This window comes from Eriocheir sinensis, chromosome 29, assembly GCF_024679095.1.
Source record: "Eriocheir sinensis breed Jianghai 21 chromosome 29, ASM2467909v1, whole genome shotgun sequence".
NCBI classification, from domain to species: domain Eukaryota; kingdom Metazoa; phylum Arthropoda; class Malacostraca; order Decapoda; family Varunidae; genus Eriocheir; species Eriocheir sinensis.
In genome coordinates this window covers 5907268-5919767 of record NC_066537.1, presented here as the reverse complement: position 1 = coordinate 5919767, position 12500 = coordinate 5907268, and the positions used below count along the sequence as shown (strand labels likewise).

The 12500-nt window shown below is 47.4% G+C and overlaps 2 protein-coding genes across 3 annotated transcripts in view; both read right to left on the bottom strand.

Moving 5' to 3' along the window:
- Window positions 1-4712, bottom strand: part of LOC127004878 (cell adhesion molecule Dscam2-like) — a 17958-nt gene extending 13246 nt beyond the window's left edge. For both annotated transcript variants that reach the window (XM_050873080.1, XM_050873081.1), the window contains exons 1-5: window positions 4672-4712; window positions 4005-4195; window positions 2958-3064; window positions 2011-2186; window positions 643-786 (exon numbers count right to left, since the gene is read on the bottom strand). The gene's annotated coding sequence lies outside the window, so the exon portion shown is untranslated. The remainder of the gene's footprint in view (window positions 1-642; window positions 787-2010; window positions 2187-2957; window positions 3065-4004; window positions 4196-4671) is intronic.
- The window catches only part of LOC127005274 (cell adhesion molecule Dscam2-like), a 130892-nt gene that overhangs the window by 344 nt on the left and 118048 nt on the right, over window positions 1-12500 (bottom strand). Inside the window, exons 15-20 of the mRNA XM_050874068.1 lie at window positions 8581-8784; window positions 7606-7747; window positions 6851-7032; window positions 4005-4195; window positions 2958-3064; window positions 2011-2186 (exon numbers count right to left, since the gene is read on the bottom strand). Of these exons, the coding sequence (XP_050730025.1) occupies window positions 2011-2186; window positions 2958-3064; window positions 4005-4195; window positions 6851-7032; window positions 7606-7747; window positions 8581-8784 (1002 nt within the window). The remainder of the gene's footprint in view (window positions 1-2010; window positions 2187-2957; window positions 3065-4004; window positions 4196-6850; window positions 7033-7605; window positions 7748-8580; window positions 8785-12500) is intronic.

Genomic DNA, 12500 nt, shown 5'->3' with positions numbered 1-12500 from the left:
TCGTCAGTTAGAAAGGGAGGCTGTGTTATGTATCTGTTACGAGTATGTCTGTAAGGGAGGCTTTGTTATGTGTCTGTTTGTGTCTGTATGTCTGTTTGAAAGGGAGACTCTGCTATATGTCTGTGTATGCCTATCTGAATGCCTGTTTGATTCTGTTTGTCTGTTTATTTGTATGTCTGTTTCTGTCCTTGTCCGTTTGTCTGTTCGTGCCTCTCTCTCTCTCTCTCTCTCTCTCTCTCTCTCTCTCTCTCTCTCTCTCTCTCTCTCTCGTCCTCCCAAACAGCCATTACCACATCAAAAAACGCGTACTTACTTATACAAACACTTTACATCACACACACACACACACACACACACACACACACACACACACACACACACACACACACTCTTCCCTTCCAGCTCTCCCCTTCCTCCTCCTCCCTATCCCTTCCTCCCTTCCCTCCCTCCCTTCTCCCTCTTCTTCTTCTCTCCCCATTCTTCCCATCCCTTCATCCTCTCCCCAACCTTCCCCAGCATCCTTCTCCCCTTCCTTCCTTCCCCTTCTTTTCTTCCCCTGCCTCCTCCTCTTCCGCCCCTTTCCCCAACCTTTCCCAGTACCCTCCCCCTTCTCTCCCCTTCCCACAGCCCCCCAGTACCTACCAGGGGAGGCGGACACCCAGTAGGCAACCCTGTACGCCGTGAGGTCTCCGTTGCGATGGTCGGGGGACGGCGGCGACCAGGTGACGGCTAATGATGACGATGACTCCGCCTCGCACCTAACCTGGCCTGGTGGTGCGCTGGGCTCTGTGTGGAGGAGGAGGAGGAGGAGGAGGAGGAGGAGGAAACAGCATTCGAATAAGGTGAGTAGGTAAAGAAAGAGAGAAAGAGGAAGAGAGAAGACAAAAGGAGGAGGAGGAGGAGGAGGAGGAGGAAGAGGGTGATGGAAAGAGGAGGAAGAAACCACATTCGAATTAGGAGAAAAATAAAAAGAGGAAGAGATGAAATGACGGAAGAGAGAAGACAAAAGGAGAGGAAGAGGAGGAGGAGGAGGAGGAGGAGGAGGAGGAGGAGGAGGTAAAGAAAGGAAGGAGATAAGTGGAGAGAAGGATAATTAGAGGACAGGAAGAAAGAAGAAAAGAGAGGGAGGGAAGAAAGAGGGAGGGAGAGAAAGGTAGAATGAGGAGGAGGAGGAGGAGGAGGAGGAAAGAGGGGGAAGGGAGAAGGAGAAAGAACATTGAAAAGAGAAGAGGAGAAACGTGCGTGGGAGGAAACAGAGAGAATGAATGAGAAAGGAGGAGGAGGAGGAGGAAGAGGAGGAGGAGGAGGAGGAGGAGGAGGAGGAGGAAGAAGAGGAGAGGGTCTATTAATGAGCTGATTTTGTTTACTTTTCAGTGTTTGTATAAAAAAAAAAGTTTGAGTTGAAAAGCGTGCAACAGAGAGAGAGAGAGAGAGAGAGAGAGAGAGAGAGAGAGAGAGAGAGAGAGAGAGAGAGAGAGAGAGAGAGAGAGAGAGAGAGAGAGAGAGAGAGAGAGAGAGAGAGAGAGAGAGAGAGAGAGAGAGAGAGAGAGAGAGAGCAAAACACACAAAAACAAGAACAACTATCTGTGTATATCTACGTAGACGGCACAGGAAATAACTTGATTTAAAGACATAACACAAAATAAACATAAACAATAACAAAACAAAAACAAACAAAGAAACAAAAGTAAACAGGACGGGAATCAGTTTAAAAGGACAAAAAATAAATAAAATAAACACGAAAAATAAATAAAACAAATAAGGAAAAAAAATCTATGAAAATTTATCTGAAGCACCTCAAGGACAAAACGAAAACAAATACACAAAAAAACAAACAAAATAGCAAAGAATAACAAAAAGAGTAAACAAAAACAAAACAAAAAAAGCCTATCTGTGTAAATATATATTAACATCACTTGAAGCAAACCGATACAAACCAAAACTAGACTACAAACAAAACCATCTATATACCTCTATGTAAACCACCACCACCACCACCACCATACTCACTGTCTTGAAGCGTGGCGGCGCGGACGTGTGGCGAGGGTGGTCCGGCGCCCTTGGAGTTGTGAGCGCGCACCACCACCAGGTACACTGAGTGAGGACGCAGCCCCCCCACCCGCGTGCTGCCCGCCACCCCCACGCCCCCCACGCTGGTGAAGTTGTAGGTACCCCCCTCACCCTTGCTGCGGAGGGGGAGATGAGGGGATGAAGGTGAGGGGGAGCAAGAAAGGACACGCTTTCGTTCATGGTAGGCTGGGGAAGAGATATGGAAGGGAGGAGTAGGTAGGGGAGAGGGGTTCAAGGGGGTAGGGGAGAGGAGTAAGAGAGAATATAAGGAGTAACACTTTATTCAAGCATCTACTTTCTATAACTAATAAAAAACACACACAAAAAAACGGGGCTGTCAAGAGAGAGGGAGAGAGAGGAATAGGAAAGGGAGGAGGGAGGTGTAGGTAAGGGAGAGGGGTTTAAAGGGAGAGGAGTAAGAGAGAATATGTAAGGGGTAACACTTTATTTCAGCTTCTACTTTTTATAACTAATAAAAAACACACACAAAAAAACGGGGCTGTCAGGAGAGAGGGAGAGAGAGGAATAGGAAAGGGAGGAGGGAGGAGTAGGTAGGGGAGAGGGGTTTAAAGGGGTAAGGGAGAGGAGTAAGAGAGAATATGTAAGGGGTAACACTTTATTTCAGCTTCTACTTTCTATAACTAATAAAAACACACACAAAAAACGGGGCTGTCAAGAGAGAGGGAGAGAGAGGAGTAGGAAGGGGAGGAGGGAGAAGATAAGTAAGGGAGAATGGGTAGGGGAGTAGAGAAGGGAAAGGGGAGTAATACGTAGAGCAGGGAAGGTCAAACACAACTTTACATAGACACACAACACCCCATAGATTCAAGACCTCATCCCTTTCCCTTCTCTTCTCCTCTCCCTTAACATAACCACCTGTGTCTTACCTGTGTGTTTTGATGCCCAGCTGGTACCCGAGGAGCGTCCCGTGGGTGGAGTTCGGGGGCGGGGGATCCCAGGTCACCCGTAGTGCCGTAGGGGAGACTGCGACCACCTGGGGGAGAGAGGGAAGGGGGGAGAAGGGAGAGGATGGAGGAGGAAGAAGGGGAGTGGGGAAAAAAAGGAGTTAGGGGATAGAAGGATAGATAGATAGAGAGAGAGAGAGAGAGAGAGAGAGAGAGAGAGAGAGAGAGAGAGAGAGAGAGAGAGAGAGAGAGAGAGAGAGAGAGAGAGAGAGAGAGAGAGAGAGAGAGAGAGAGAGAGAGAGAGAGAGAGAGAGAGAGAGAGAGAGAGAGAGAGAGAGAGAGAGAGAGAGAGAGAGAGATTATATTAGTGTGGTCTATATTATTTGGTTGTGTTTGTTTGTGTTTGTGAAATGCGAGGAATTGCAAGAGGTTCATTACATTACTGTGTGTGTGTGTGTGTGTGTGTGTGTGTGTGTGTGTGTGTGTGTGTGTGTGTGTGTGTGTGTGTGTGTGTGTGTGTGTGTGTGTGTGTGTGTGTTTATAAAAGAATGAAGGGGGATGTGAATTATCTTTTAAACCCATCTTCCCTTCCCTTCCCCTTCCTTCTCTTTTCATTTCCCTCCCCTCCCCTTAACACAAACCTCTCTTAACCCATTTCTCCTTCCCCTTCATCTACTTAGCCCTCTCCCCTTCTCATCCCCTACCTCCCCTTCCCCTTTTGCCCAATTCTACTCCTTCCTTTCTCCCTCCAATCCCTTCCTTTCCTCTTCTAACCCAGGACCCACTTCTTCCCCTTTATTCCCTTATCCACCTCCCATTGTCATTCCAATTTTCCCTCTCCTCTTCTTCCTCAACCTTCCTTTTCTTCTCCCTCCCATCCCCTCTTCCCCAATCTCCCTTTCCTTTCTCCTAATCCTAATCCCTCCCCTTCTCACCCTAATCCAATCTCCCCTTCTCACTCCAATCCCTTCCTTCCTTTCTCTCCCCAACCAAACTTCTCCCCTTTATCCCCATCCCTCCCCACCCTACCTTCACGTTCTGAGGGGGGGCAGAGGGCGCCTCCTCGTGCGTGGTGGCGGTGAGGGGGGGTGACGGGCGTCCTCTCCCTACGCTGTTGACGGCCGCAACGCTGACGGTGTATCGTGTTGCGGGTATCAGGCCAGACACCACCGCCCGCACGTCCTGACCGCTCACCCGCTCCTCACGCCCGCCGCCCGTGCCTGTTGGGGTGGGCGGGTGGGTCGATTATTAAGGGGTGTTTTGGGGATGGGGGTTAAAAGGGAAGGTGGTGAGGGGTGATAGGGGTAGAGTGTGAGGGGGGGAAGGGATGGGCAAAGGAAGGAGAGGAAGGAGAAAGAAGGGGGGGAGGAAGGGAAGGAGGGAAGAGAGGAAGAAAGGAGAGAAGTGGAAGGGAAGGGGAAGAAGAAAGGGAGAGAATGAGGAAGGGAGAGAAGAAGGGAAGAGGAAGAAGGGAGAGAAAAGGAAGGAAGGGAGGAAGGGAGAGAAGAAGGGAGAGAAAAGGAAGAGAGGGGGAGGAAGAAAGGGAGAAAGCGAGGGAAGGAGGAAGGGAGAGAAGAGATAAAAGTAGAGAGAGAAGAGCTAGAGACCACCACCACTACTACTACTACTACTACTACTACTACTACTACTACCACCACCACTACCACTACACACACACACACACACACACACACACCAGCTGGGGGAGTGACGGTGATGACGTAGGCGGTGATGGGGGCGTTGAGTCCCCAGGAGCGAAAGGACAGGTGATAAGCAGGTAAGAGAAAGATAGGGAGAGAGAGAGAGAGAGAGAGAGAGAGAGAGAGAGAGAGAGAGAGAGAGAGAGAGAGAGAGAGAGAGAGAGAGAGAGAGAGAGAGAGAGAGAGAGAGAGAGAGAGAGAGAGAGAGATGTAGTTTTTTATATATATTTTTTTACAGTAACAAAAACAGCTAAGAAAAAAAAGGTAGACAACAAAATGCAGGTTAGTTATCAAGGTAAAGAGAGAAAGACAGGTAGAGAGAGAGAGAGAGAGAGAGAGAGAGAGAGAGAGAGAGAGAGAGAGAGAGAGAGAGAGAGAGAGAGAGAGAGAGAGAGAGAGAGAGAGAGAGAGAGAGAGAGAGAGAGAGAGAGAGAGAGAGAGAGAGAGAGAGAGAGAGAGAGAGAGAGAGAGAGAGAGAGTTTTCATATTCTTTCCACAACAACAATAGAAGCAACTTAAAAAAAAAGAAAGAAAAAGAACAACAAAATAGACAGATTATGAAAACGAAAACAAAAACACAAACGGGTCGACAGGTAGGTAGACAGGTAGATAAGCTGATTAAATTAATGCACAAGGCCAAGCTTACTATATTAACTCTAAAGGTAAAGTTTCTAAATCAAATAATAACTTTGGCCACGTGAAACTAAGGCTAGACGAGGAGGAGGAGGAGGAGGAGGAGGAGGAGGAGGAGGAGGAGGAGGAGGAGGAGGAGGAGGAGGAGGAGGAGGAGGAGGAGGAGGAGAATAATAATATGAGGAAAGAATGAAAAAGGAGAAGAAAAAAGACGAGGAGGAGAAGGAAGAGGAGGAGGAAGAAGAAAAATAAGAAAAAAGAAAAAAAGAAAAGGAGGTGGAAGAGGAGGAAGAAGAGGAGGAGGAGGAGGAGGAGGAAGAGAAGAGAAGGAAAAATTGGAAGAAGCAGAAAAAAAAGAAGAAAACGAAGAAGAAAAATAACGTACAATAAGAAAAAAAATGAAGAAAAGCGAAGAAGAAGAATTAGGAAGAGAGAAGAAAATAAGAGAAGAAAAAAGAAAAGAAGAGGAAGTAAAAGAGAAGGAGGAAAAGGAGAAGAAAAGGAAGAAGAAAGGGAAAAGTCATCCAGGTGTTGTTCCCTTCTGGACGGGTTAGCCTGTGAATGGGCATCTGGGGACACCTGAGCAGGTAAACGGCGGTAACCCTGGGGCAGCGAAGGTAAGGATGGCCCCTGGGGGAGGAAGGAAGGAGGGAGGGAAGGAGGGAGGAAGGAAGGGAAGGGAGGGGACGAGGAAGAATGGAAGGTAGGAAGGGAGGAAGGAGGGAAGGAGGATGGGAGGGAGGAAAGGTAGGGAGGGGAAGAGAGGGAGGGAAGGAAGGGAGGGAAGAGGGAAGGAAGGAAGAGAAGAAATAGATGCTTTATGTTCTTTTTCTTCTTCTTTTTCATCTTTTTCTTCTTTTCTTCTTCTTCCTTTTCCTTTCGTTATTCTTGTTTTGTTTTCTTGTTTTTCTTGTTTTTGTTGTTGTTCTTCATCTTCTCTTTCATCTTCTTCTAATTCATTTTTGTCTTCTTAATATCTTCTTCTTCTTCTTTTTCTTCTTCTTCTCCTTCTTCTTCTTCTCCTTCTTCTTCTTCTTCTTCTTCTCCTTCTCCTTCTTCTTCTTCTTCTTCTTCTTCTTCTCCTTCTTCCTTCTCCTCCTCTTCTTCGTCTTTTTTTTCTTGTTCTGATTCTTGTTCTAGTTTTTGTTCTATTTCTCTTCTTCTTCTTCTTCTTCTTCTTAATCCACTCTTCCTTTCCTTCATTCTGCTCTCCTTGTCTTACTCCATTTGATGAGGGGGACAGGTAATCTCTCTCTCTCTTCTTACATTTGCTGTCTTAACGCTTACGTCACCTCCTCCTCCTCCTCCTCCTCCTCCTCTTCCTCCTCCTCTTCTTCCTCCTCCTCCTTCTTCTCCACCTCGTAACATCTAAGCACATTCTCTCTCCCCTTCCTTAATCTTCTTACACCATAAACACACACACACACACACACACACACACACACACACATCTACACCCTCTTATCCCTTCATCTCTTTCTTAAAATGCATCTTCTCCTCCTTTTCCTTCCCTTCCCTTTCTTCCTCCTCCTCCCCCCTTACCTTGGACGAGTAGATGTAGATAGGAGATTCGAGTCCCATGCTTGTTGGAGGCTGTGCAGGAGAAGGTTCCGGAGTCCGACAGCCTTGCGTTCTGTATCACGAGCTCTCCCTCTCTCCCTCCTCCTCTGTCTTCGCCTCCTCCGCCTCCTCCTCCTGTTCCCTCGCGTACTGACACCTGGTACCTGTGGAAAGTGAGAGTGAGTTACCTGTGTGTGTTGGTGTGCCTGTGTATTTTGCTCTATTTATTTACTTATTTAGCTTATTTATTTACTTATTTATTTATACAGCTGTCTGATTTGCATGTTTCCTTAGTAATAATCTTGTAATACCTGTAGAAAGTGAGAGTAAGTGAGTGAGAGGGTTACCTGTGTGTTGTACCTGTGGATTTTACCTGGGAAAGGGAAATGCAAGGAAAGAAGGAAAGGTAAAATACGAGGAAAGGTCAAAGTAATTATAGGGAATACCAGGAACTTACTTTCTTCCTTTTTCTAGCTCTTTACTTTAATTTTTCTAACTAATTACTTTTTTCTTTAACTTACCTTACTTTTTCTTACTTTACCCTCATTCAAACATGACACCTCTCCTCCCGAAGTTGACCTCTCTTTCGGCCACCCCTTTTGATTCTTTTTTTTTATGAGCAGCGAGTGGCGGGCTTTTTTTAATATTATTGTTTCCTTTTTTGTGTGCCCTTGAGCTGTCTCCTTGTTGTAAAAAAAAAAAAAGGTAAAGGCAATTAGGAACACATCGTGACTTACCTGGGCACGGGGGGCAGGGGGTCGCCGCCTCTGGCCCAGGTGAGCGTGAGGGGGTCGTCGCCGTGGGCCAGGCAGGTGAGGGTGGCCACGGCGCCCACCTTTACCTGCTGACGCTGCTCCGAGGACAAGAACCACGGGGGCTCTGCGGGGGAAGGGGAAGGGGGAGGAGGGGAAGGAGAGGGTAGGAAGGAGGGAACATTACTTTTTTTCCTCCATGATTATCTCTATTGTCTCTTTCTTCTTCTTTTTTACTCCATAACATTAATCCTTTTGGCAAAATCTTACTCTCTCTCCACCCCAGCTCTCCATCCACCCCACATTCTACACCCTCCCTCCTTCTTCACAGCTCCCCACCCCATTCTCCACCCACTCCCACACATACACATACTCCCCTTCCTTCTACACCCTCCCCTCCCCTTCTTCACATCTCCCCACCCCATTCTACACCCACTCCCACACACACACATACTCCCCTTCCTTCTACACCCTCCCCTCCCCTTCTTCACATCTCCCCACCCCATTCTACACTCACTCCCGCACATACACATACTCCCCTTCCTTCTACACCCTCCCCTCCCCTTCTTCACATCTCCCCACTCCATTCTACACCCACTCCCACACACACACATACTCCCCTTCCTTCTACACCCTCCCCTCCCCTTCTTCACATCTCCCCACCCCATTCTACACCCTTCGTCCCACATCTACACCTTCCCCATCTCTCCCCATCCCTTCAACACCTCTCCCCGCCTACTCATCGTTCACCCTCAGATCAACTAGCTTGTATCACACTTTTATGGACTTATTTTTACACTAGTTGCCCAACCCTCAACATACACACACATACACATACACCCCACCCATTTACACCTTTCTCCCCCTTCTACATCTCTCCCCACCCCTCTACACCCCTTTTCACACCCTCCCCTCTCCTTCTTCACCCTCCTATACCCTACCCCACTTCCCCCTACTCACCATTCACGGTCAGGTCCACCAGCTTGGAGATCCCTGGCGGTACACCGTTGTCAGCCTCGCACAGGTAGCGGCCCTCGTGACCCCTCGAAGCCCGCGCCACGAAGAGGGTTCCGTTCGCCCACTGCTCAAGCCCCCCTCCGCTCCCTCCTGCTCCTCCGCTGCCGCCTCCTACAGCCTCAGCCACGCTCACGAACTCTCCCGATGCTGTAGGGGTGGGTGGTGGATTAGAGGGTGTGGTTTAGTGGATGCGCGTGGCCTTAGTGCTCATCTCCGTGTGTTGTGGGTTGTAATGGGTTAGTTTTGGGGTGATTTTGAGTTGGTGTATTTGATTTTTACCTCCTCCTCCTTCTTCTCCTCTTCCTTTTCTTCCTCCTTCTCCTCTTCTTCTTCTTCCTCTTCCTCTACTTCTGCTTCCTCGTTCTCCTCCTCCTCCTCCACCTCCTTTTTCTCCTTTTTTTTTCTTTGCTTTTTCTTCTTCTTCCTTTTCCTCTTCTTCCTCCTCCTCCTTCTCCTATTTCTTTTTGTCTGCTATTTTCTTCTTTTTTCTTCATTTATCTTTTGTTTCTTCTTTTTCTTCTTTCTCCTCCTCCTCCTCCTCCTCCTTCTCTCACCCGATGCTGAGATAGATAGATAGATAGAAAGAGCTAGGGCGAGAGAGAGAGAGAGAGAGAGAGAGAGAGAGAGAGAGAGAGAGAGAGAGAGAGAGAGAGAGAGAGAGAGAGAGAGAGAGAGAGAGAGAGAGAGAGAGAGAGAGAGAGGAAAACAAATGGGAGAAGTTGGGAATTGCTTTAATTAATATTGTCCGGCGCTGTTTCAAAATTTTTTACAGCTGTTTATTATTTACTTTGTTTATTTTTTTGTTTGTTTATATTTGCGTCGTCGCGTAGTTCAGCAATAAATATGTTTGTTTAATGACCTGTTTGTTTGTTTGTTTGTGCGTCTCTCTCTCTCTCTCTCTCTCTCTCTCTTTTAGTCAACTTTTCTCTCAAATAATTAATCTTCATCTAACATTAATCTCCGTCTGTATTTGTTTGTCTGTGTGTGTGTGTGTGTGTGTGTGTGTGTGTGTGTGTGTGTGTGTGTGTGTACCATTAAGACGAAAAAGCACTTAGCAGGAAAGAAATGGTCAGTACATTCATCTCTCTCTCGGAAAGGGCCAGTAAGGTTGAGTCATTAAACATTAAGAACACACCTCTCTCTCTCTCTCCCACACACCTGTTATGAATCATTCCCGGGCCGCTCTGCACACCTGTCGCCGCCCTCGTTAGGTTACCTGTGCGCTTATGTTTAGTTAGTGAGAGTGTCATTCCTGCCCTTTGTAACCGCCTCTCTCCCTTCACCTGCCCCCCTCCCTTCTTCCCCATCACCCCCATACTTCACCCTCTCTCCCTCCCTCCTTCTTCCCCATCACCCCATATTTCACCCTCTTCCTCCCCCTCCCATCTTCCCAATCACCCCCATAATCCTTCTCCTATAGACTTCACTCTCCTTGACACATAACATCCTACCTGTAACTTCACCCTCTTCCCCTCCCCCCCTCCCTTCATCCTCAATCACCCCCATACTTCACCCTCTTCCCTCCCCCTCCCTTCTTCCCAATCACCCCCATAATACTTCTCCTATAGACTTCATTCTTCCTGGACACATGACATCCTCCCTCCTCCCATTCCCTCCCAAGACCAATTCCCCGTTTGCATAAATTGTTCCCCTTGGTATAATGCATTCACTCTTTTTCTTTTTTAACAACAAAGGAGACGGCTTATGGGGAACAAAAAGAGTGTAGAAAAAACAAGCCCGCTACTCACCACTCCCATAATAGAGAAAAGTACAGAGTGGGCAAAAGAGAGGTCAATTTCGGGTGGAGCGGTGACTTGCTGGTATTTCATTTTTTTATTGATATTTCCCTTTCCCCCCAACAAATATTTTCCTCATGAAGACATTTTTAACCTGTTTTTTGTTTCCTTTCTTCCTTTTCCTCTTTCTCTATTTCATTCAAGGACATATTACAATCCTTGTCTCTGTCTGTCTGTCTGTTTGTTTGTGTTCTCTCTAAGACCGACAGTAATTCCTCAGCTTACGCGTAATTTTATTGAATGCGAGGAAGGACAGTGAATGAGGAAGGAAGGAAGGAAGGAAGGAAGGAAGGAAGGAAGGAAGGAAGGAAGGAGGAGTAAATAAAGATGAAGAAGAAAAAAGAAGACAGGACAATAGCATTAAGAAAGATGAGAGAAAGGGTCAGTTAATCTCTCTCTCTCTCTCTCTCTCTCTCTCTCTCTCTCATCGTAGTGGTAAAAAACAATCTTCCTTCGTCTTTGTCTCTCTCGCCTGGAGCAAATGACAACATATTAATTTAACACAAATACACGCACACCCTCCTCTCTCTCTCTCTCTCGGGGCGGGGCCAGTATATGTGTGTCTGTGTCTGTGTCTGTGTGTGTGTGTGTGTGTGTGTGTGTGTGTGTGTGTGTAGCGTTATGGCGTGTGTGCGTACGTCTGGTTATTATGAATGTATGTGTGTAAGTGTGTTTGTGTGTTGACATGCATAAGCTATTTGGTTTAACGTGCTGTCACTGCTGTTTGCTGCTTATGTTGTCAGCAGGAGCGGCGGCGGCGGTGGTGATGGGGGTGGGGTGGGGTGGGGTGAGGTGGGGGGGTGGAGTTGATGGTGTTTGTTCTACTTCGCTTATGTGATAGTCCTACTGTTGTCCCTGCTACTGTTATTTTTGTTACTACTACTACTACTACTACTACTACTACTACTACTGCTACCATCATAACGACCACCACCTGCATCCCCACAATACCTTCCCCCTACTACTACTACTACCATCAACACCACCACCAGCACCATCTCCACAATACCTTCTTCCCCTCTACACCCCAAGTCAGTATTTTCAACACCATTAAGTAAATACCACTATCACCATCATCATCACTACCATCATTCCTTTCACCACCATCACCACCACCACCGCCACCAATACACTATCACGAGTCCATCACCACAAACACTAGACACCCATTCCTACCACCAAAATCACCACCACCACCACCACCACCAATACACTATCACAACCTCATCACCACAAACACTAGACACCCATTCCTATCACCACCATCACCACCACCACCACCACCAATACACTATCACAACCTCATCACCACAAACACTAGACACCCATTCCTATTACCATCATCACCACCACCACCACCACCAATACGCTATCACAACCTCATCACCACAAACACTAGACACCCATTCCTATCACCACCATCACCACCACCAATACACTATCACAACCTCATCACCACAAACACTAGACACCCATTCCTATCACCACCATCACCACCACCACCACCACCAATACACTATCACAACCTCATCACCACAAACACTAGACACCCATTCCTATCACCATCATCACCACCACTACCACCACCAATACACTATCACAACCTCATCACCACAAACACTAGACACCCATTCCTATCACCATCATCACCACCACCACCACCACCAATACACTATCACAACCTCATCACCACAAACACTAGACACCCATTCCTATCACCACCATCACCACCACTACCACCACCATCATCACCAATACACTATCACAACCCCATCACCACAAACACTAGACACCCATTCCTACCACCACCATCACCACCACTACCACCACCATCATCACCAATACACTATCACAACCCCATCACCACAAACACTAGACACCCATTCCTATCACCACCAGCACCACCACTACCACCACCACCAACAACAACAACCACAACACTCCATCACCAAAGCACAATCCTCTCCCCCTCCTCACCACCACCACCACCACCACTACCACCACCACCACCACCACTACCGCCCGCCAGGTAGAGTGACGGCTTGTCCACCTTGATTGCAGGTGAAT